Source organism: Diadema antillarum, unplaced genomic scaffold, assembly GCF_040938485.1.
Source record: "Diadema antillarum isolate AM-2024a unplaced genomic scaffold, OU_Dant_1.0 scf00000072, whole genome shotgun sequence".
NCBI lineage: Eukaryota > Metazoa > Echinodermata > Echinoidea > Diadematoida > Diadematidae > Diadema > Diadema antillarum.
This window is the reverse complement of record NW_027270961.1, coordinates 2,549,277-2,575,115: the sequence shown is the minus strand read 5'-3', so window position 1 is coordinate 2,575,115 and position 25,839 is coordinate 2,549,277. Positions and strand designations below refer to the sequence as shown.

General features: G+C 36.8%; 1 protein-coding gene across 1 annotated transcript in view; it reads right to left on the bottom strand.

Annotated features, from left to right (window-relative positions):
- Positions 1-25,839, bottom strand: part of LOC139717154 (dedicator of cytokinesis protein 3-like) — a 115,739-nt gene that overhangs the window by 1,707 nt on the left and 88,193 nt on the right. The window contains exons 46-50 of the mRNA XM_071628654.1: positions 20,220-20,277; positions 19,623-19,841; positions 15,619-15,795; positions 11,011-11,186; positions 8,046-8,086 (exon numbers count right to left, since the gene is read on the bottom strand). Coding sequence (XP_071484755.1) covers positions 8,046-8,086; positions 11,011-11,186; positions 15,619-15,795; positions 19,623-19,841; positions 20,220-20,277 — 671 coding nt within the window. The remainder of the gene's footprint in view (positions 1-8,045; positions 8,087-11,010; positions 11,187-15,618; positions 15,796-19,622; positions 19,842-20,219; positions 20,278-25,839) is intronic.

Sequence of the window (25,839 nt, the reverse complement as noted above, 5' to 3'; positions counted from 1 at the left end):
ATCACAAAGACATATCTTCCTTTGAAAGTGGCTGGTGATTATGCAATGAGACACAAGTCACTTGTCTTCATATCTGCACGGCAGATCCTGTTTGGCACATGCTTCAAATATTTTTGAGCGGCGGCTTCGAAATTGGGTAAAAAGGAAATAAGACAGTTGTGACTCCATTCTCTTGAACCTCCTTGGTATGACATTGAATGGATGTTGTTGGCATTTAAAAAGTAGTGGTCCTGTGGGGAGCATATCTCTCATGCTAATGAAGCATGAGGTAGTCTACAAGGACATGGAGAGTGCTGACTTCAAGACAAAGGGAAAGCAAAGGGCGAATGAGAAATGAAGTCCGCAACTTACAACCAGCCAATCACAATGCTGCTACACTCTAATAGACATGCTTGTCTCCAGCTTGCTACATTACACATATATACAGTTGAACCTCTCTTATCCGGCCTCCCTTTATCCGGATCTCTCTATCATACGGACGCAATCTCGCCGTGATTTAAAAAAAAATAATAATTACGGGAGGAAAGGGGGATTCCCAACTCCTTGAGAACTCCTACACAAACACACATGAATTACATATTACATATACTTCCAACATGATTAACATACATTACATCAAATTTCCTTCCAAATTCTTGCAAACACGAACCTCTATTTTGGGTTCTGTTACTGAGTGTAACAATGACAAGGTTGCAGTATACACATTACTACATGTGGTACTACAATGGGCTACATCAGTACATGTGTATGTATATGTACATGTATAAAGCATCGAGTCTCCCGTATCCGGCCAAATCCCTTATCCGGATGAGCCCCGTTCCCGACTTGTCCGGATACGAGAGGTTCAACTGTAGTAAAATGCACTGGACAGCATTAACCAACTTAGCTGTGCTGGCTGCTACTTTAGATTCCACTGGATGGTATCTAGAACTGATGCAACCATAATGAAGTGATGCCTACACGACACCAATACCACATCCCAATGCTTGGGATGAACAGGTACAAAATGGTGATGATGACACAGGTAATGACCTATTGTAATGACAACGGTAATGGCAATGCTGATAATGGGGATGATAATGGTTATGATAATGGGGATGATAACGGGGATGGCAATGGTGATAATAGTGATGACAACATTTATATTGGTGGTGATATTGGTGTTGACAATGGTAATATTGGTGATGATAATGGTGATGACAATATTTATATTGGTGGTGATATTGGTGGTGATATTGGTGTTGACAATGGTAATATTGGTGATGATAATGGTGATGACAATATTTATATTGGTGGTGATATTGGTGGTGATAATGGTATTGACAATGGTTATATTGGTGATGATAATGGTGATGACAATATCTATATTGGTGGTGATATTGGTGGTGATAATGGTGGTGACAATGGTAATATTGGTGATGATGATGGTGATGACAATATTTATATTGGTGGTGATAATGGTGGTGACAATGGTAATATTGGTGATGATGATGGTGATGACAATGGTGATACTGGTGGTGATAATGGTGATGACAATAGTAATATTGGTAATGATAATGGTGATGACAACAGTCATAATAACAGGTAATGATAGCAGCAATGACGATATGGAATTCATGAGTAAAACATGCAGAGTATAAGTATTGACATATTTCTATCTATCAATCTCACTCATGGCTTCCTTATCAAAATTTATATTAGTTACAATGCTTGCTACACAAACCCATATTGCATTGATGCATAGGGTTTTCAAAAAACAACAGCTGGATGATGTGGCTGCTTAGTCACATGATTTCTGCAGCACATGAAGGCAATTATTCAGAGCATCATGCAGGTCAACAGGTGGCTTGCTGATTGGCATGTCTCCACAGCTACAATTCCAAATCTCACTCATGTTTAGAAATAGGGTTTGATTCTGAGCGGAATGCAATGCTATTGTCTCTAAGTGCATATCAAAAGGCACAAAATGTGTGTCCTGATATAATGAAAGCCTAATAAACTTGCCAAACAGATTCTGAGTTAGGTTTTTCTTTTTTTAAGATTTCATGACTCGAAGCTTTACAGGTCAATCTCATTTGCTTAATTTTTCCCCTTTTCCAGATGCACTGAGGGCTACAGGTCAGAACTTTGGAAAGTATATCACATCATTACGTAACAGGTATCTGAATGTGAACAGAACAGTCATACAAGTTGTGAAATACAGAGAGTGAATAACGATTTGATACAGCAATGAAATAGACTGCATTATGATGTGGTGTAGAAAAAGTCACAACACTTCTGAATGCAAATACTTGTCATTCTACAATTCATAAGTATGATAGCTACTACAGTGCAATATCTGCTATTACTCATACAGATCAAGTAACTAACAGGTATGGTGATATTTCAAGAAAACCCCTCCTTCATATCTGAGTTTAGCAAAAGGCAAGGCATTAAACAAAGTACTGCATGAACAAACAAACAAAAGTATGAAATGAAAACAACCAAGACATGAACTAAAAAGTCATGACATGAATGGAGCCTGATCGAATCTTTTTGTGAATTCTTTGAAGTTGTGATTACGATCTTGTCTTTAAAATAAATTCAAAGGCTGTTGGTTTGGTGTTGACCTTTGCTGTGTGAAATGTTTTAGTTATAATCAAAACATTGGTGTAAGTAATTTCTTAATTCTGTTAGGTTTTGAGAGTGTGACAAGCCAGGTATATTGCACTTCCTACTCGGAGGTGCGTACTTTAAAGCTGTGAATCTTCTTCTGAAATGATTGCTGATGTTTTCCAATTTGAAATCTGCAAAATAGATGACTTTCAAATTAACCTTGATAACAAGTCCTTGGCACTTTATCAAAAATAACACACACACAAAACCCATAATGTACTAGCCACATGATAGCTGGGTTACAGGCTGAAACACAAACTTCAACAAACACATTAATAAAATTTCTTTCTATCAAGAATTGGACAGAAATTTGCAGTCGAGTTGAGTCTTGAGACGGGCGTTTGAGGAGTAAGCAAATCTAAAACTTGTCAGCTTAGAACCAGAGGCTCTATTGCGTTCTTAAGTTTAAAGATTTGAGCATAAATAAAAATGAAACAATTGATTTTTATGCAATAAAAAGCTTACTTAATAAAATATGTGTAGATCTATAGGCATTGTTCCAAATATCGGGTAAAATATCACCCTTGTGGTTATGAAAGTATGAAAGTTCAAGTTCTGATGTTCAAAAAAGTTGAATTTACTAAAAATTAATGAGGCAAAAGAATGATATTGTTGAAATGCAAGATAATTGGAAAATAACTGAAAAACTAATCAATGGTTATGTACATATCAATGGAGAAATGCTGCATACACACTTAACAGATGGGTACATGGCATGTTGGATTAATAGTACTTAATAAATACATACACGATGTGTATACATTAAGCATGCAAAAATAAACACAAACTTAAAAGCAAATAAAACAAAACATTCTGTAGATGGTCTGAAATATTACTCATGATCCTTTATAAAGAAAAGACTAGAAGACCTGATAATGTAAGCAGATGAGAGGATAGTGACATCTACATGAATACCTACATTTTCTTGAAATGGGACATAGGGCCTACTGACAGAATCATTCATGACATAAACAGCAATCAAGTTTATACTCGCAGACAGAAGGCGAGTCTAGCATCATGGTAATGGGTGAAAAAGAGGCAGAAATGGGTCAAAATAGGATGAGAGTGAGAGGGCCGTGTGCAAGTTTTGTTGGGTTGATCTTCTCGATTCAAGCCATCCTTCCAGGCAAGCATGTATGATTGGAATCTTTCACAAGCCGTGCTCAAGCAATGTCACGAGAACTTCGGGATTATCAATGTAGCAACCAAGAGCATCTTATGCCGTCTCCAGTCAAACATTCTCAACAAGGCGCCAACAAAGCCTTCGTCCTCAGCATCAACTTACCCATCACAACATAACTCTTATCCTTCAAGTGCTACGGAATATCAAAACAGTGATTGATTACAAGTGTGCCACATAAATTGGTGTGAGTAGATGTGGAGCCATGCAACTATAAAACTGTTGCGTGCCTCAAGAATGTAGATGACATTTAATACATACAACATACTTATCAAATGTCTTGAGACCTGCATTAAAAGGTGAACTTAATGATCATTCATGTCACCCATGAAGTTAGAAAGCACAAATTAAACACAGTTTGTAGCCAGCAATCTAGAATGATACAAAGAAACAGCTATACACTGTATTGTACAACATAACCTTGTGTGAAATCGCTTAACCACCCTGCATTACCAAGTTCAGATTAAAATAATGCAACTCATGAGTTATGTTCTCTATTGACACCAGACAAAATTCTTAGATTATTTCACACAATAAGCCATCAAGTTCAGATTGCTCTAAATCTTACAATGACTTGAAAGTCTTCTAGGGGTTTTGGGGTGATTATTTGCTTGATCCTACGTGTTCTCTGACATTTCTGTCCACTGCTGTTATCACTCTTTGCTTTTCCTCTCTCTTTCTCTCTTTACATTTTTTTTAAACATTTACACCTCAGTTTAAATAAAAAAGAAGCTGTTTCCCTCGAGAGCTTTAAACATATGTGATTTACTTATGGGTAAAAAGAAAAAAATAGACTAGCACACACTCCATACATGTAAAGTGTAGTGAAACAAAAAATATGGTGTGCACTGCAGTGACATGGCCTAGCATTATAACCCATTCATGACAGGCACATTCCTGTTGACAACCAAACTACTCTTCAGATTTGATGTTCTTCTTTTTTGTGACGGATTTACTGTTTGCCATCGTAACCTTGAGTTCACGAAGCGAACTACAGCATACAGCCTTTGGTCAAATCTTGCATATGAAACACCGCCTTTGTGCATGTTAGTGGTAGACCATATCAAAGTTTGCCTTGGTCGCTGTTGTATCTCCTTTTTTTCATACTCGAACCACATTTTGATGAGGTGCAATGAATGACTGGCCTCTATGAGTGACTATGGATCAATCATCTCCTGTCTGGTCTTGCTTCCAATGAGCTTTTAACGTTTTTACCCAGTAGAGAGGGCTGTTTTTACCAGCTGCAGCTCACTCTAATGTGTGTGCCGGAGTCTTTCTACGCTTTTAAGCAACCGACATTTAAAGGGGAAGTTTGCCTAAAAATATATTTGGATTCAGCAAATGCAGATAGATCAATTACCTGGGTAATTCTCATTGAACGTTTGCAGAAAAAGTCAATCCTTTGAAAAATTCAGATTTGTTTACTTTTTAAAGTGATGATTAATTCCATGTGCTGCCATATCTAGATGGAATTCTGCAATTTGTGATGTCACAAGGGCAGAATGATTTACAAAAATAATGCAGGAATTTTTCACAAAATTAATAGATCTAGTATATCAAAAGAATACTTGATTGTGCTACTCAAAGAGGGTATGGAGAATGATAATTCCAAAGGATTTGTGAAATTCTTCTCATTTTCTTCACCTAATTCTACAACAATTTGTAACATTATTAATTGTTACGACTTCCTATATGAAGTTCCAATTCATAGAGAGCAACACATGTTTATAACCAAAAGTCTGAATACTGACAAGTTTTGAATGGATTGTCTGAGTTACAGTAAACTTACACCTAATGTTTTGATACTCTGCATTCACAGAGTCCAAATACATTTGTATATGTTTGGGGAAACTTCTCCTTGAAATGTAGAGCTGCAACTAACTAGACCTTGATGAATGCACTGCTGACTAGTCTACACAAGATGGTGATTTAGTTAGGCTCTTGTCTTTCTAGTTATCATTCGGGTATTACCTCGTTTCAAGTCCATGATAGCTATTGGGAGGGAAAAAAGACGTAGACACCTGAATTTATCTCTCACCCTAACTCTGTTTTATCGAGTTTCTCAACCACAATCTGCCCTTTTCAAAAGTTTCATCCTATTCTTCTGTAGAAGAATGAGGTTTATCATGGCCACTTTAGAATATGTGAGTCAAAAACAAGATTTTGAATGGGTAACAATGGGGGGACAATTGGTTGAGACTAAGCTACACTTCGTGTTCTTACTACAGGGTGCCTTTTCTGCTGATCTTAAACTTGGTTGTCTCCAATTGCACCATGTTGTGTTCGATCTACTTGGGGTGAAAATAAAATGGAACATATCCTAAAAGCTCTACATTCAGATATCTGTGGTAATCACAGAGGATGAAATGTGTTCAAGGACCCAAATTTTGGTGAGAATAATTTACTCAAAGCAGACATGATCGTGCAGTACTGTCAACACAATCAATAACTTAGGAGAATGATTGGAACCCTTGAGCCTTAAATTGTTCATCTGTGAGTTCCTGAGATTAAACTTTCTGAAAAACGGTAACTTACCTAGTATTGGACAAGAATTTTGCTGTCACTTTCCGATGTATGTGAATTGCAATATTACCAGTCAATACCAAAGATTATGCACAAAGTCTGAATCTGTCATTACAATGTGGCAACAACAATTTCAACAATGTTGGGTTTCATCAAATTTTGGACATTTTCTTAACACTGATAGGAATCTTCCCCCCATTTAAAAGAAAACGTAAGCAGTTTGATTTTTAATAGTCTGAATCAAGGTTCAAAGAAATGATCTGAATGACATTCGAATCATATCATCAATGTCAACTTAACTGACACTATATCCTCAAAAAAAGAGAGAAACAAAACAAAGCAACAAAACAGGCATATAATTATGGATTAACACACTGTGCAGAATACATGAGTGCAGGCATTGTGGGGTATGTTGAGTAAAACCAATTAAAGCATTATGTGATATAAAACAATAAGGAAAAAAAAAAACCCTCTTGTTGGTAATGTGACCAAAAGACAAATTAAACACCTGGTGTGCCTCATCTTTAATCCTCACTCTAAATATTCATGTCACTTCTATTGTTGGCATTTCCCATTAAATGGAAAAAAACAAAAACAGTTTGAATCTACACTAGAAAATGAAGTATGGGGTGGGAATGTATCTGGGGTGGGGATGTATCTGGGTAGTGGTCTAGATTGTGAGGAGAAAGCTCCTCGTGGTATGTGCCAGATATTGAACAGTCGAACGAGTCTGTGTATCAGGACAAAACAATTTAATGTTCTCTATTTCATTGTTGGGGACAGAGGACTTTTGACAGTTACAGTATTTCTTTATAAATCCAACATCAACAGAGAAAATCTGACATTGACAAAAGATTTATCTACTCTGCTTCCTGCTGATAATTTTGATCTTGGCACACATTTTTGATTGCCATTGTATTTCAGGAGGCCATTATAGTTTATAAACACATGGTAAAGTACGAAAGGCAAAATAGCCTTTGAAAAAAAGCTTATTGTAGAGGGGGCTGCAAAACTAAATGACATATTAGTAGAAATCTTAAAGTAAATCAAGCAGGTACTAACAAAGAATACAAACATTACCATTGGACCATCAGCATGTCAAATGATATCCTCTGGGGTACTCACATGATTGTTTGAGCATGGGACTATGACTTTACCTGCCCATAACTACTCCTTTATTTCATGATCACACACATCACATTTATGACTTTCTATTCTCATATTTGCTTAAACGAGTTCAATTCCTTTCTCTTGGATGATACATCTGTTCATACTTTTCTCAACATATTAGGATCACAAGGCATTAAAAAAGTTCCTGAGTAATAGGTAAGAAACTCATGGCATTATGGGTATAAGACAATAAGTTGTATAAGCTGTATCAAAAATTTTCTAAACAGCGATTATAGTGATACAGTGTTCAATGATGCCAGATTCACTTGCATTAAAGAAGTAACACCATTCAAAATAACTGTCCTCTTTAACTCCAATTTTCACTTGATCTCACCAACAAACCTTTGATCTTAAAGGGCTTCCATTACATCAAAAGTATCAAAAGTCCAAGCAAACTTGAGTGACAATGTGCTTCGTTATAACATATTTGTGGAGTAAAAGAAAAAGTAGTGAGCTGTGGCAATACTTTGTGTGGTGTTCCGGCTGCTGGTGGTACACTGGATATCATGACACTTACCCTAGAGCGTCCCATGTTTTAAGAAGAGAAAACCTGAAGGACTGGCCACAATGTGAACACAAACAGAACTTTAGGTAAACAGCTGTTCTCAGATCGCATCAAGAGAGAACGGATTCAGTTGACCGACTCCATTTACTGAAAAGCACATTTTGCTGACTTCTAGGACGTGTCATGTCAGACCAGTTAAAGGTATTATTTACCATTTGCAGATGAAACAAAAACCCAGCATTAGTGCTTCAAAATAATTCTAAAATGTGAGTTAGGGATAGAAACAACCAATGTAAAAATATTAATCAGTATAATCAATGTTAAGTATTGTTAAATATACAAAATGTGAACAATAAATATGATAAAATTGTGTCTAGGCTAAACAGTCTACAGTTATGGTTTATTAAGAGAAATAGTGATTTCTAATTAGATTTTAAGCTTTATTGCAAACAGTTTATATGGCAGGATGTTTTGTGATACAACTGACCTACACATATGCATCAAATGTGATTTAACTCAAACATTTTTTTAAATCACTGTTCCCAATGGTAAACAGTACCTTTAAAAGCATCGAAACTATAATCCTTTAGTTGAGTGATCAATGACATGTGGGATTTATTTCAGAGGTAACCAGAGGAAAAATGTGTTAAAATCTTGCCACACCTTCACAGGAAACAGTGTGAGAGTTGTACTGTGTGTGACCTCCACATAGCTTGGTGCGAACTAAAGATATATCTCGTATTCTACAGTATGTCAATTTTCATCTTATCCTGTATAGAATGTATACGAAGAGGATTTCTAAACACTCTCTTCTTGAAATCCCAGCCTCCCACCTGCTCCTCCTCCCCCTCCCGCCCCCCCCCCCCCCAAAAAAAAAAAAAAAAAAAAATCCAATCTTCTTACAAACTTTGTGGTGTCAAAGAGGTGGAAAATTAAACAAGTTTGCAGTGGAAGCATTTTGTCATTATCACTTCAGAGAAACCGTGTGATCAACAGCATGATCTGCACCTGACATGTTCAATACACACAGATTTCACAGAAGGAATAGAGAATATGAAATCAGCGTGTTCATATCTACTCAACCCCAAGCCATGAAATGGCATAAATTCAGGTTGGAGTGACTACTTACAGGGGTACAATAGAGACGCAAAATAAAAGCATCACAGATATAAAAGCATCACAGATTTTATTATATGAGCTTCCTGCCTCCTTTTAACTCTTACCAAACAAATAACAACCCCTTCATAAAAATGTGTATCCATGCAGGATTTTGATGTAAGGAGAAACCTGGGTCTTTCAAGCAGCTTACACAGACACAAAGGATTCAGCCTCAAATATCTGACAAGTCCTGAAGACTTTATGTTCACCGATAAGCAATTCAGTAGTCGTTAGAATGCTGATATATCTAATACTTGGCTTTTTGTACTCCCTAGAAAGACAAGAGGTTCAGTGAAAAGAGGACAAACTGAAGCATAAAAGGCCATCTTCAACAGAAAATGAGCCATTGAGAGGGAGGTTACTGTGTAATCCAAAGTTTATGATCTAAAACATATTCCGTACAGGGGAAAAGAAGAAATACAAGAGCATTATGACTGCAATAAGTCAATGCAATAAATAACTCTTCTGCCTATTTCAGACATGCCTTTTCTACTAATAATATTTTGATGCATTAATACGAAGAAAAAAAATGACAAAGAAGGCACAAAAAAAATCTGGAAATGTAGTTGTTATACTATGAAAATGTAGATTTGATTTATGGAAATAACCAATACAGAGTAGATAAATATTAGGCACAATGTGTGAGAGCAGGTAACAAATGGTGGGACATACAGAAATAGAGAAAGAGATAGCTGGAGAGAGAGATATATAGATGGGAGATGCAAATAGAGAGATATATAGCAGAATGGAGAGACAGAGGTATAATTGATATGCTTCATGTAGCAATCTCTTACAGAGAAAGAGATAGCTGGAGAGAGAGAGATATATAGATGGGAGATGCAAATAGAGAGATATATAGCAGAATGGAGAGACAGAGGTATAATTGATATGCTTCATGTAGCAATCTCTTACAGAGAAAGAGATAGCTGGAGAGAGAGAGAGATATAGATGGGAGATGCAAATAGAGAGATATATAGCAGAATGGAGAGACAGAGGTATAATTGATATGCTTCATGTAGCAATCTCTTACAGAGAAAGAGATAGCTGGAGAGAGAGAGATATATAGATGGGAGATGCAAACAGAGAGATATATAGCAGAATGGAGAGACAGAGGTATAATTGATATGCTTCATGTAGCAATCTCTTACAGTAGTTTGCGGATGATGTTACAATGAGGTACTGTACACGCGGTTTATTTCGCTCGGCTCTGATATTCCCAAATCTATCAATCAGTCAATCATGTCTATCAAATCAATAAAAATCTATTGATCAGTTAACACAAATGCATTGCATGTTGCTTCCAGGGTTGGTAATTGTTCACCTTTCTCTTAACCCGTTCCCATAGACACCTGCCTGAGTTTACTCGGGACTCTTCCTCAACGGGTTTAAAAAGGGATTACACTTCTTTTTCATTCCATTAATGCGATTCTCAATTGCAAATTTCATCACTCATAATATTGTCTTACAATTCCAATTGGAGAAATATCAAATTTGAAGCATTAAATGCAAAATATACACCATATACAGTACATACCCAGGTTGATGGACAGATTTTAGATGAATGAAAAGACACAAAGACGGAAAAGTACATACAAAACTAAAGAGAGAGAGAGAGAAATAGAAAGATAGTGTGAGAAATGGAGATATGAGTATTAAAACATAGATACATATAATGACACATACAATTCTGTTTCTTTTTTAACCCGTTGAAGACTAGCTGATTTTGCTATAACAAGCATTTTCCACAGACATCTGCCCAAGTATACTCAGGACTCGTCTTCAAAGGGTTAAAGACGATGCATAGAATGTTGGTACTTACGTTTCGCACTGGGAGCGGTGGCGGGGGGTTGTTGATTGTTTGGTCCTCCGTGAGATCCGGTCCGGAACTGCGAGAGCTAGAGCTGCTCATGCCTGGTGTGGTATGGGCAAACAAAAACAGAAGGAGAAACATGAATGAGGTGGAAAACATGATCCCAATCAGTCTCAGAGCTCTACCTCCATGAAAGAGGCCAAACAGTGAGAACACTGGTGTTTTTTATTTGAATACTGCATACGCCATATATTTAGCAAGTCAAAATTTTCGCGAATCGGGACTTCCCGACGATTTTGCGAGTGGTTAAATTCGCGATCGTGTGGAGTACTGCACTGAACAGAGAAATGTATATGTGTAGTTGTAGTTGTTGTTTATTCTTTAAAAATCACACCCGTCACACGGACGGCCGGCCTAAAAACATTATAAATAATACAAAATATATAAATGTATCATGTAAGACATACAGACAATAAAAAATAATTTAACATAACAAAAGAGAGAATATGGTGGGCTAAATAATACATAAGAGAGATATTCAGTTGTGGGAATATAATAAATTGTTACGGCACGTTAAAATAAGGTTGGCAAAACTGGCTACTTGACAGCACAGGTATATGTACGTCACATTCATATCGGGATCAGAGTCATTATTTTCGTGTGTCTTTAATTTCGCGAGTATTACCTGACTCGTGAAATTCGCGAAAATAAAAACCTCGCAAAATATTCAGCGTATACAGTAGTCTCAGAGAGTCAGCTCCACACATTATTGAGTGGAAGATCTACTTACCTTTACATTATACATTACTTGACTCTTTGCGTGCCAAGTTCGCACACCTGACTCGGTCGACAGCTTGCCAACTTCGCATATTATGCTCAAATGCACAAAATGATTTATTGTGAATATTGGCTATTGGCAGGAAAAATTAGCTATACCTTTGTCATAGCATTAACATCCAAACAAAACTTGCAATTTTCTCTACAGTCTTGCTGTACTGCATTTCTAGCATAAACACTTCTATACAAAGTAACATGGCTTTGAAAAACTAAATGTTTATCAAAGGTGCTCATGAATTGTGGCCTCAGAATAATGGGGCATAAAGGAGGTTTACACTGCGGCACATGAAGAGTTTATTATCTTATGTATGTGATATGCCATTTGCTTTGATTATATAAATATATACAACCCCAGTCTGCTGTGACAGGATTTGTTGACATTCATTTAAATCACACTAGAAAGAAAAGATGTATAATCAGAGGAATACTGGCAAAAGGCTTACTGACTGTCAAAATGAAAATCAAATATCTCTGCTGCGATAGTTTTTGGAAATGGGATTCCAAACCTATTCACATGGAAATCATCACTGACATGTACATCACTGCTTTGAAACAATCTATTGGGGGAATAAGAAAAGCAAGTGCTTGACAGGGATTGAAATTCTCCTTCAATCCCTATTGCAGGTCTTGCTTACTTCATTACTCTGATTAATACAAACTAATCTTATCACTCAATATATCACAAATCCTAAAATCAACACTGCTACTTAGAATGTACTTGCATATCATATCAGAAAGTGTGGGAATCATAACACTTCATACAACGAAAGCATGGAAACACTTGTATGACATGTTTAGTGGTTTTCTTTTTTCATTTTTTTTTTCTTGATTAAGAGTCAAAGTTAGGAAACAGGACAAAGTATTCATTATGATTTATGTCTGAAGAATTATCATTACAAAATGCACAATCACAAGTTTGTGATGTACATGAGGCTATCAATATAGCCTAGTTGTTTATGGGCAAGCAGTACATGGTAAGCCTTTATTTTGTATCTAAACAGCAGCTATCAGGTTTTAAAATTGCCTCTTTTTTAAAGAAACTTTACAGCTTGTGCAAAAGGCAAACAAAATGAAATTCATAAGCAGCATACAGCAGCTTCATGTTTATTATATTAACAAATATATGAGCACAGATTCACTACACATAAAATATTCATGGTCTTATCGTGTATGTCAAAGGAAGCATACAAAAAAAGCAACTACAATACACGTTGTGTTGGTGGGATAACACTGCTTTTTTTCTCTCTCAAAATCATGCATTTACAAGAGAAAGATGTCGATTGAAGTGTTCTACAAACTTATGCAAACATGAAAACAAATAAAATGTTTGTGCAACTATCAGGAGATTTTAACAGCATTACATAAGGAGTAATTAGGATTCATTTAGGAAGCATGGGTCCATGCACGATAACACATAACAAAAGCCAAATTAATGGACAAAGGTAAAATCAATCAAAATGGTAAATGTCTATTGTGGTGGCAAGTATTGTAGGCATAGATTTCTTTGCATATTCTCTGTGAATTCTGTGATAAAATCAATGTGAAGTGAACACAATTTGTTTGTTTTCATTTTGCACTGTGTTAGAAAAAAAAGTTGAATATTTGAATTAATCATTTATTTGTTTTAACTGTCAGATTCAAATTATACTGTGCTCAATTAGGTCGTTCAATTGACTTTGTATTTCATTTATGTATGAAAAAGAAATTCAGAAATCAAATCAAATCAAATCAAATCAACAGATGTTACGTAGTGATTGGTGAAGCTCTCCTTAAAGCTGAAAAAAAAAAGACAGAAACAAAGCAAAAGAACCCTGAGTTCTGGGGTACCATTCTTGATTTGCGCTAGCTGGCATTTAAGGCTATCTTGACTTTTCATTGTGGGCTAGAGGACTGCATGATTTGAATACAAATTAAAAAGAAAAAAAATGAATGAATAGATAAAAGCAAGAAATGCTCATATTCCTACATATTTCTATCTCCACAGAAACCAGAGGGTACCGGTAGTGACAAAATTCAGTCCTCTTTTCCTCTCGTTTCTTCTCTCTAGCCTTCACTTGGCATGGAGCATTTCATGAGACAATGTATGTGGCTCAAACTTGACTTAAACAGTTATGTCAAAGGGCCCTTTAAAAAAACAAAACGAAACAAACAAAACTGCTTGAACTTATGGAGAACTGTGTGGCCTACATTCCAGCACCCAGCAGGTCGTAAAATATATTTCACAATAACAGAGGTGAGATCATCTCTTACAACATGACTTCTTTTAATTGTCGGTCAAGGCTATGATGCATGAATTTACATTTGATAATAATTTGATACTCCAAAAAGAAGGTGTGAAATGTGTGAATGGAATGCTTGGCTTACATGTTGTTTTTGACCCATTTAGTTTTCATACTTCTTATTCTACATAGTTTTCCTGGGGCAAAAAAAAAATTTCAACTGCATTTCAACTCCTTATTATTTGAATAAGTTCACATTGACTCATGCAGACGACAAATTGAGCAACACTCACTACTTCCTACCGCTGTAGGTGGGGTCCAACAAGGAATGCTACACATGGGACTGTGGAATACAATACACAGGAAAACACACACGACCCCCCTAAACTACAGGACAACAAACCACAGAAAATCAAAGAACGAGATGAAAATTGAGGCAGTCATTGAAGGGGAGTTGGTTGCATGATGGGTCTTTGCTGAGCAAGACAAACTTGACATCAGCGAGATCAAATCGCGATGGTCTCGCATCCACAGTAGCTTGGACACGGGCATGCACTTACCAGATTTAATATGCTCACTGGTCATTTACCAACGTATTTGAGCATCCATGCTCATTGACTAAAACAAACGTAAAATAGCGAAAATAACCCCCCAAAGAAATCAAACACAGTCTATTAGCAAACTTGACAACTATGTTTTGTTTTGTTTTTTCAGCTGAGATGCTCTGAATCAAAACTGCAAATAAAAGATAGCTATTAAAACAAAGCTCTTTTTAGCACCCCTTTAATCGCGTTTTCATGATAAACGAAAATAATTTGCCATTTGATGAAATATTTTCATTGATGGTGTGCAGCAAAAATGCACTTTCTCATCAAGTCCAAAAATCTCACCCAGGGAGACGTCAGGAGTCATAGAGAATGGAACAAGGCCACCAAAAGAAGTCATTGTCCGAATCCGAGTGCGAGAGAAATGAACATGCACAATACATGGACAAAAGTCCATGGAAAACAGTTAGTCAAATGACTTGGAAGGTCAACTGAAGCAGTAATCATGCACTAATTTTTAAATGCTTGTGCTGATCATCTTTGAAAAAAAAAATTGTATCCATGCATTACGAATGAATGCTAACTTTTCTCTTTATTGTCCTTTCTTTTTAATTCTTTGAGTAGTTTGAAATTGTTTTAGTGTTTATGAATAGCATTACCTTGCACATATTAATGACTTGGTAAACAACTAGATTTCACAGACAACATATGGAAGACACAGGTCCTGTTTCCACAGAAGCATAGACAAGAAAGAGTACTTCACAAGGCATTCTTTACACTTTTTTTTTCTCGCCAAAGAGGGAATGAATGTGCATGGTGCAGAACAGAGACAACACAGATGGCAGTCAAAGAAGTGATGCAGGAGTGCACTACGAACTACCACACAGAGACAAATACAAGGACATCATCACATCGATCTCAATACCACCATTGTCATGAGAGAACTGACTCGGCAACAAACAGCGAATGGTGGGGGGAAGTTACGAAATGGAGGAAAGGGCGGAGCTGCAACCTACGGTTGGGATCCACCCCCGATCCAGCAGAGCTGGGGCGCGAGCCGGTCTTGCGCGGGGGCAGCTGCGGGGGCCTGTCTTCCAGGCAGGAGGCAAGACTGTCGGCCGACATCCGGCTCAGGGAGGAGATGGAGGGACTCTCGCTGATGCGGGGCGACGGCGCGGTTCCCCCGGATACCTCTGGTGGTGTGTGGCAGCGGGATGGAGAATGGCAAGGATGAGGAGGAGGGATCGGTGAGGGATGGAGGTTGGGTAGAGAGATGAGTTTGTGTCAAACATTCTATAGTATACAATGCCTTCAAAGATTTTAGCGATCCAATTGGGTGATTGCTCATCATGTGACATGCATTTAAAAGTGCCATCGCACGCTCCAGCTCTTGAGCCATGCAATTTTGTTCTAACAAAAATAGATAGTGCACAGCTGATGTCACCAAGTTACCTTGACTTCTGTGTTAAACTCTTGATCAACACATAGTTTGTGCACTATCGCATGCCTCTGACATCACAATAAACACACTTTTGCCTCTCACACACAGTTACAAGTGCACATTCATTCTACTCTCAGCTTCAACCAATCACTTTCTTTCGTGTGACTTTACTGTGCCATCCATTCTACTTTCATGTACTAAATTCAATAATCAGTGTGGACCATGTCCGTTGACATCCTACCTACGTGTTGTATAAAACAAATAGTGTATGGTCTTTATGCGTGCAATGGAACAAAATTTTGCAATTGGTGAGAGATGAGGTGCACAATTCAACCAAGCTTCCCCTTGCTGCATAGAGTGCCTCTATCTTTCACCTCAAGAAAAAATTTGTACCCACGCACTTGTGGCCATCCACTAAATGTATAACACCAGGCTCTGGGTGGATATTTAAAGGTCCTGTTTACCTTTGGGAGCAGTGATTTAAAAATGTCCAAGATATCACTTTTGATGCATATGTGTAGATCAGTTGTACCACAAAACATCCTATCATATAACATTTTCGCTATAAAGCCTGAAATATAAGGAGATATCTGCATTTTTCTCAATAAACCGTAACTGTAAATGGTTTCATCTAGAAACATTGTTATTATAACTATTGTTCACATTTTGCATATTTAACAATACTTAACATCTATTATACTGCTTCAAATTTTTACAGTGGTTGTTTCTATCCCTAACTCACATTTTAGAATTATTTTGAAGCACTAATGCTGGGTTTTTGTTTCATCTGCAAATGGTAAATTATGCCTTTAACCCAAGGAAGGAACAAGCACACCTAACTTCCTTCTTGCCAACACAAGTTTGCCTGCTCAGTCAGGGGATGGTCTACTTAACATTACCTGTGACCAAACAAGACTTGTGAGTTGCACATTATTAAGTCCTGAGCTGGACGGTACAGCTGCACATAACACCTATGAAATCTCATTCCAGCAGCAAAATTGGCTATTAGACTTACTTTTTTTTCTCTGTGATATAAAATTGCCATACTCAATAAGAATCACTGAGCTCAAATTAATAGGCATTTCAGACACCTGTGGTACTTAAAAAAAAAAATGTATTAAACTTAAGGATGATGGTTACATATTAAAGTTACCTAACTGAATAAAAGAAGAAGAAGAAGAAATATCTGCTGAGGTCTCCTGTAGTTCAACTCTGTCATACAGTTAAAAGTCATATCATTCTAACCATCTCCGCTACTTTACGCAGTCTCTACAACAGCTTGTAGTATCTGAATAATTCCTGCTCTGTCTGGTACAAAAGAACTTCTATTTATGTTCCACTACAAGTAGGCTTTTGTTTTTGTTTTTTTCACAAATAAACTATATTGATGTTCTTCTAAATTGAATCAATTTGAATCTTACTGTGTGTGTGTATAGTATTCTTATTACAGAATGAGTTCATCATACATACATGTATCAATTTGAATATGAGATTTCTTGACATACAATGTAGGAATCACATGTGCTTGGCAGATTTGAAAAATCTTTTTTAAACTTGTGCAGCGTCCACAAACTTTTGCAGATAGACCTGGAAACAAGTACCATATCAGAAGTTGATAGCTAGTGTTCCGTATATAAATGAAAATACACAAAGGGCTTTGCTCTCTATGTCATCAATGGATGTGAAAGTACCTTGAAGCACTGTCTGTTCCAAACAGACACAGTTTGTTTTTAGAACATTGGGTCTCTACATAATGCCAGGCTATTGCCCACTCAAGCTATAAATCATCCACATAGTCACTGGGTATTGTCCCCACCCTTCATCTTTCAATGACCGTTTAGGTGTGTGTATCCATGAAAAGGAAAGTAAGGTGGTCATCCAATTGAATATGCAATAAATGATGGAATATCAAACAGCAATTTCAAACACACTGTATAGTTTCCCCATACAAGTTTGATAGACATCGCAAGGGCTATATAAACTCATGAGAATGCATGAGCAGAATGGAAAAGGAAATGGGTATATCACTTTAATATCACAGTGGTATTGGTTTGGATTCAGATATGACAGTTCATGCAAAAAATAAGTAACATTAATTAGTATGAGAATTTCTAAATGTCCATTTCATTTTCAAATTCTATTCACAGGGTCAATATTATCTTTTAAAAAAAAAGATATTTGGTCTGAAGACAATTTGTAATGAGCTGGCAAGTCATTAATGACAGGAACTGGAGAAAATGGAGAAAAAAATGGAAGAAAAAAAAGTAATTTGGGATTTCTCTTCAGCTTCTTACAATTGTATGATGCCTTCTGCAAAGGAGTCCGTACATGTGTCATACATGGCATTATTTGGGATTCATAGGTGGTCAAATTGAATTGATATTCATTCCCTGGCCAATGAGATACATGATATGAAACAACGAATCCCACCGGTCTGCCAATATGTACATCGAAGCGTACGCTCATCAGTTACGGTCAGTTACAGTCAAGATTCTACAGCTGTGTGTGTATTAACATTGGGATTAGTGATAAAGCTGTACATAATTCGTTACGAGGATTCTTGAATAGATCTGAGCCAGGCTAGTCTCCCCACTCCATGGCATCCCCACACTACCAAGTCTTTACGTAATGGATAAGCCAGTTCACAGTTAGCAGTAGTCTGCAACGACCTCTCTCACCACACACTTTTCAAAACATGAAATAGTCTTCAAGAAGAGCACTTCAAAACAGCCATGCAGGAAGTGGTAATTCACATGTCAATGTTGCATGAATGGCTTTTGTTAACGTTGCTGCAAAGAATGCAAATTGCCTGTAAATACCAATCTGCACCTGGTTCATTTATAACACAGTAAGTAGTCATGAAGCCCTATCTAGGTTTTGAATACCTCAGTTACAAATCCATTTCAAGAGAAGGTCTGCAATGACCTTTATCTGCACATGCTCAGATTGGAACTGTGAACTGGCTTATTATGATGAATAGGAAGAGCATGACTATTATAACATGAGGTGGAAATACAGAAGCTTCATTTTAGTTTCTCCCTAACCAAGCATTATGGATGTCCTCACAGCAGTCTCTGAATCAAAAAACTTCACGCCTGCAAATAATCTTGGTGCACATGGATGAAAAAGCCTTAATGATGTGGATAAATAAAATACTGTAGTTTGTGCCTTGCGCTGCCAAATCCATTTTGAAACACATTCTCATTTACAACGTTCTTTAAAAGAAATGTGTGAGCTCCATTTTGACTGATAAAAATGTCTTTTAATATTTGATGCTGGATTGTAAGAACTTTCAACAGTCTGTCCATCAATTAAATGCCTATTAAACTTATCAACTTGTGACTTTTAAATTTCTCTGACAGACAAAATGTCAGCTATTGCTTTTTTGTGTTTTGTGCAACAAGTGAAAATGTCAACATTTCTGCCACAAGACTACGCCAACTCTAATATCCTAAGCATGTACATGGATGGATGTACAATGGGCTAAGTGGATAGAGTGAACATTCTAATATACATGTAGAGCATCAATGGTGCATTAATTTGTCATTCTTGGGGGTGACCAAGATGTGACGTAATTACCCGAGCCAGACGAGTTGGGGCGGGAACTGTTCTTGCGCGGCGGCAGGGCGGGGCGCTCGTCGGGAATGGACGAGGCCTGGCTGTCCTGAGACAGGCGGCTCATCGACGACGCGACGGAGTGGGTGTCGGTGCTCGCACGGTTGGTAGACGATGAGGACGACGACAGGGAGGATGATGACATCATGACATCGAGACCATCAGATGACCCTTGTGATTCCACTGTCACATTGGAAATCATGAAAAAGGGATAAATTACTTGAAGAATGCTCAAACACTGACACCTTCATCCGCTTCAACTATATGAACTTCTACTACAGCTACTATTACCACCACTGCCATCTTTACCCTTACTCTTCTATGACAGTGCACTGAAGACAGAAAGAATCTGATGGAAAGGTAAAAACATGTTAGAAATTTATCAAACAAGCTCATGACAAAATTATGGGAAATATTTTCAGGCTAAGTTGCATATTGTAAGAAGAGGAATGAACAGCATAAGAGTAAACTCTGACTTTAAGGACGAACATCTAGATATTTGAGATTTCCAGGTAAGGCAGAAGAAGGGTTAAACAAGATTTTTGTTGATCTATATTGTACCTGAGCTGACACTGGAGAGGAGAGTGGGCAAGGAGTCCTTCCGTTTCGTCTGTTGCCTCTGTAAAGTCAAATCATAAGACAGAAAAGAGTCTAGTTTACAACCAAACAAGATGTAATGTACACAGAAAGTTATTAAAAGTGCATGAAAAAAGGCATTCTTGTATAATGACAGCTAATGATACTTGCTTCGATGTTGTAATTCATTCAACCAATACTGCGAATGCTTTGGTCCATGATGGAGCCTCCACATTGTATATTTCAATTTGTAGAATCATAAGCATTGTATGACTGAAACCTGCCGTACTTCAACAGCCCCCTCTATGGACAGACTCTATACATTTTTAAAGTATATATATTAATATACAAAAAAAAAAAGAGAACAAATGAAACACACATTATGCAGGCCACGGTCCCCACTGTGAAATCATGGGCATAATGTTGTAACTAATGCATCATTCATAAAGATCTTGATAACAGACAGACTTTCAAAATAAACTTTTAAACAAGCTATAATTGATTGTTTATCAAGATCACCCAGATGGATAGATACCAAAAAGTTACGGTGACATATATTGCTTGTCATATTGCTCATTTGTCATTGTGAAGAAGAACCTGTCATAAACAGCTTTGCTGTTTTGACACCATACTTTTTTTTCCCTCTCTGTTAAACAAACTGCTTTGATGAAAACTGCACACAAGATACATATGTACATGGTGATATAACTATGAAAAGAACATTGCTACCTAATTACAAACACACATGGAAGATGATCAAATGTACAGTGTGCTAGGAGTAATGATCACACAAATGTATCCTACACAATGAAAAGCACTGAAATAAAATGCGTACACAACAGAAAACCTGCTTACTATACAACACACACACACAAAAGTTTAGACTCCAGCTCTATGAACCATTTGTGAACCCAAACTCTTGTGTACACTGCAGTTTGTAAACAAAGGGCTCAGGCAGCTGGAACAATGCACATGCTACATGAAAACGATGAAAATCAAGCCATGCACACATTCAAGATGCAAATGAAGGGAAGCAACAGATAACAAAAAAATCTACAACACGCTAAACAGTGTGTAGCTACAATATACACTATTGGTGACTACAACAGTAAGCATTGATTGACAAAGGACCGCTGTTAGCACAACTCAAAGAATGTACAAATTACGTGTTCCACTCTGCATGATGACTCTCAACAGCTTCACAGAACAGTGAGTATATAAATGTACATATCGCAAACATTAAAATAAAACATAAATTATTTTCTCTGCCAATATCACAACTGACAAATGTCAAGTGAACATCTGGCTGTATACATTTTGAGTGGCACACAAGAAACAAACTAGAATTTAGACTCAGATTGTTGTACTGGGTGTTATGAGTACACCTTGACAAGTATTCCCTCTGCATTTCCTGACTGGCTGAAAATCAAAATAGATACATTGTATGTGACCACTTACAACAAAAATCAGATAAAGAATCTTAGCTTTGATATTCCTATTTTGGTATTTTTGAGGATTTAGCATTCTCCAGACTCTAATCTTCCTAGTGATGGATTCCAAGAACCTACCACAGAAAAAGAGAAAGAGGTTAAAGAACAAATACAGTACTATAAGAACAATCAACTTTAAAGTTTAAGTGCAGTCAAGTGTCAAGGTATGAAACACTGTAAATCAGTTCAAAACACCTCCATGGAAATCCAAAACATCTCTTGAACTTTGACATTTGAACAGGATGTTGAAAAGACATCTTGCACTTTTGAATTTTGAACAAACATAATTTTTCTCTTCTTTCAGCCATATCGCCTGATTTTGGAGATTCCTGGGCTTTCAACGTCTGCAACGTGATCAGTTCAATACAATGTTGGGTCACATATGATTATGCAACACAACGCATTGTACGAGTACCATAATAACAGTACTTATACTCTGCCTATAATATCATCATAATAAAAATAGGCTAAAGCTTCAAATAAGCAACCTGTTTAGAATTAGACCTAACAGGGTTTAAGTTACAACAAACTGGTATCATATCTTACAGTTTTATAAGTAAAGCAGAGCTATAATGCGAAAAGCATATGCACAAAGTTGTGATCAATCTGCATGATTTCTAAGAATAATAAGCACAGAAATGAGAAGAAATTCCTGTAAATAAAGAGGCAGCTTCAGTTCATGTATGACATGTCTCTAAAGCTGTATATATCAGTTACAATGCTTTTAAAATAATATATGTCACCTCACTTTATCAGGTCCTCTCACGTGATTGTGACATGAGTTTTATTCAACCGAAAAATTATCCTACCCATATGAAATCATTTTTATTTGTTTAATTTTGCCTGTAGAGTAAAGAAAAAAACAACAGCACTGTTCTTGAAACAAAGGTTGTCATGCTACCTACAGAATCAGAGGCACAATAATTTTGCACAAACAGACTTGTGCTTGCATCACATCGTCCCCCTCATTTGTAACCTGATATAAGATGAGGAATTGAGCTCAACAAGGTGAAGAATAGTATGATTGACTACAAAGCTGGGTTTAAAAACAAAAGGTGCGAAAATCTCAAAATCCTCAATGATGGCTGCATTTACCACAAAAATGTTAGTACTATCCTACTAATACACACCTTTCTCATAAAGTTTGTGGAAATGGATTCAGCTTTTGACACAAACACTTCAGTTTGCACTTGTTTTCTATGGAAAAACACTCATTTCAACTGTGTCACAAGTGTCCAGAGAGCATAAGAAAGAAGACATAAACATTTCAACTGATGTGTTTTATGTTCACGAGTACACTGACTTGCCCTTATGCAGTCGAAACAGAGCTAAATTTGCATGAAATAATTTCTTAATTGTCAATCCTCTCAGGAAATGGTGATACTTATTCAGGAACTATTTATTGTCCATTAGAATCTTCATTAGGACCATCAATATGGTAATGATGAGTTAAAAATGAAATGATGGATGTTCTGTCTTTGATGATTTTTTTTAGTACTTATCAGGCCTCAAGAGACAAGTGAAGACTGAACAATGGTCAGTAAAAAAAAAAACAAAAACAAAACAAAACTAAAAGAATGCAAGTCCTGTACATGTATCTACAAAAAAGGCGTTAGAGGAATATTACAAAAGAATACCACATTGTAATGGAATGTACTACACTATTGTTGTTCAAATATGCAGTACACTGTTTCATGAATGGGTGTAAATAGCATCGAATCGTTATAAAAGTTTTTGCATAAAATGGCATTTAAATCAGTAACAAGTCATATGAGTCATAATGTGTAAGTCAAACATTATGTGTCAAATAAAGAAGTTTTATAAATGCAAAAAAAAAGAAAAAGAAATAAAGTGCAAACAAAAGTAAAAAAGTTGAAACTCATCACTATTCTAAGTTGCATTACACTGTTCCTTGACTTAGAGTAGATTACATTGCATCATCATAAGTCTTTGCATAAAATGGCAGTTAAATTAGTAACAAGTTATATGATTCATATGGGTATTTGAAGGCAATCATAATGTGTAAAATAACAAAGTTTTATTAATGCAAAAAAAGAAGAAAAAGAAATAAAGTGCAAACAAAAGTAATATAAGTTTAAACTCATCACTATTCTAAGTTGCAATGAAAGAGAAAGAGAGAGATAATATGGGCTGTAGTATGAACTTCTAAAACATGCAATACTAGTTACCACATAGTGATATACAAATGAAAGGGTTTATATCAGCTGAATGCCGTTTTTGTTTTCACTGACTGTGACAATAAATATAAAAGAAAATTTGACATACCAAAGCAATCCAATCCTTGCTTCCGACAATGCCTCTCTATTATGTTAAAAATATCTCTTTTTAAATTCTCTCTATTACCACGCTTTGTTTTAGACATTTGCAATTTTTATGCATGAGAGTTGACATTCTGATTTTCAATTTGAAAAACTGAACATGGAGATCTTACTTAATATATGTCTACTATCTCTACCCCCCCCCCCCCATTCAATACTTGAAAGTGAAAATTCACTACATGTTCAAGTTGCTTGGATACCGTCAATATAAGCAGCGACACTATGAACCAAATTCACACAATGTATTGTGTATGCTTCATTTGAACGGATGCGAGTTTGTTTATATGACGTCCATAGAAACTAGGTTATGCATATGTGTATTAAACATTGATATACATTAGACTATGTAAAACATGAGGTTTCAGAATAGATAGGTTTTTAGAACTGTGTTTAAATTGTGTGACATTGTTCATACACAGAAAACAGAGACTCCAACCCCCAGCACCTTCTGATCTGGAGATTCTCCCGCCTGAAACCCCTAGCAAACGGGAGACTCCAAGTTGATGTGCGCGAAGCGCGAAATTCCTTGCCGCCGGGGTCCAGTCTAGGGTTCTAGATGCTCTCTCGTGCTATCTAAGGCTTATTTTTCAACATACGATATGGCAATACGTAAGAAATCCTTTCCAACGGGAGACACAGAGCCAGGGCGGGAGAACGGGAGATCTTGCAAAAATGGGCTTTCGGCGGGAGATCTCCAGTCGAAAGCTTGAGAGTTGGAGTCTCTGAGAAAAAGACAAAGACTGACAGACAGACAGGCAGACACACTGACACACACTTACACAGGAAGTTGAATTTTGGTGATGTAAAAATGATGCATAAAGAAGATATACTGGACAAACCAGCTACATGGTACAAACACAATGTGTGGGACTCACAAGTCAGAACCAGCATACATAGCAAAGTATCAAAGTCTGAGTATGTACAATGCATTTGACTGACTGGAAGTCATTTTGATCACATTTCATTGCAAGGTACAGTGTAGTAGAATGGAATCTACAGGTTGTATCTGTTTTCATGTGATTAGTCTATTAAAGAGTAAAGATTTACTGAGGCATCAGAGCCCATGCATCACTGGAGAAGTGGAAACACGAAACCAACTTTTTCAAGATCAATCATGGTGTCAAGCATTCAGGAAAATAATTCATTATGACAGAATTAAAAAATGTTCGCCATTTTCAATCAAGAATGACTGTCTTCCACGTGACCACAACTTTCGCTAGTCACAACTGCAAATCTGATTTGATAATCATGTTCTACATAAAATGACTCTATCTAGGACTGCCTACATTTGCTCATCAAAATCACGGAAGGTTTCTAGAGAGCAATCATAGAGATATTATTTTGTGTGAGACATGTATCTCAATTTGTACAAATAATTCCCCAAAACAGGGACATTTTTATATTCTCTTGTGAGGACATGATGGAAAGTTTTCAAGGAGTCTCCTTCAAATCAGGTAGACTTGGTAGATCTGTCTATCCCACAATACACAGCATGATTACGTCTTCCTGTCTATCTATGTGCCGCCAGCCACGCTCTGAGTCCACTGACTTGTACATGACAACAAGAGCTACAACACTGACAACAGTACCATAGGTGGTGCTTCACTGCATTTTTCCACATTTAGCATTATGACTGGGATCGCACTAGCTGACCACAGAATTGTCGCAATCGGCAATGTCGGTGCACTGGAATAGGAATACTGTGATATTTTCAAAATGCATCATTTGGTGCCTCAGCCAGATTCTGCTCCCCTTGATTTCTGATATCTAGCATTT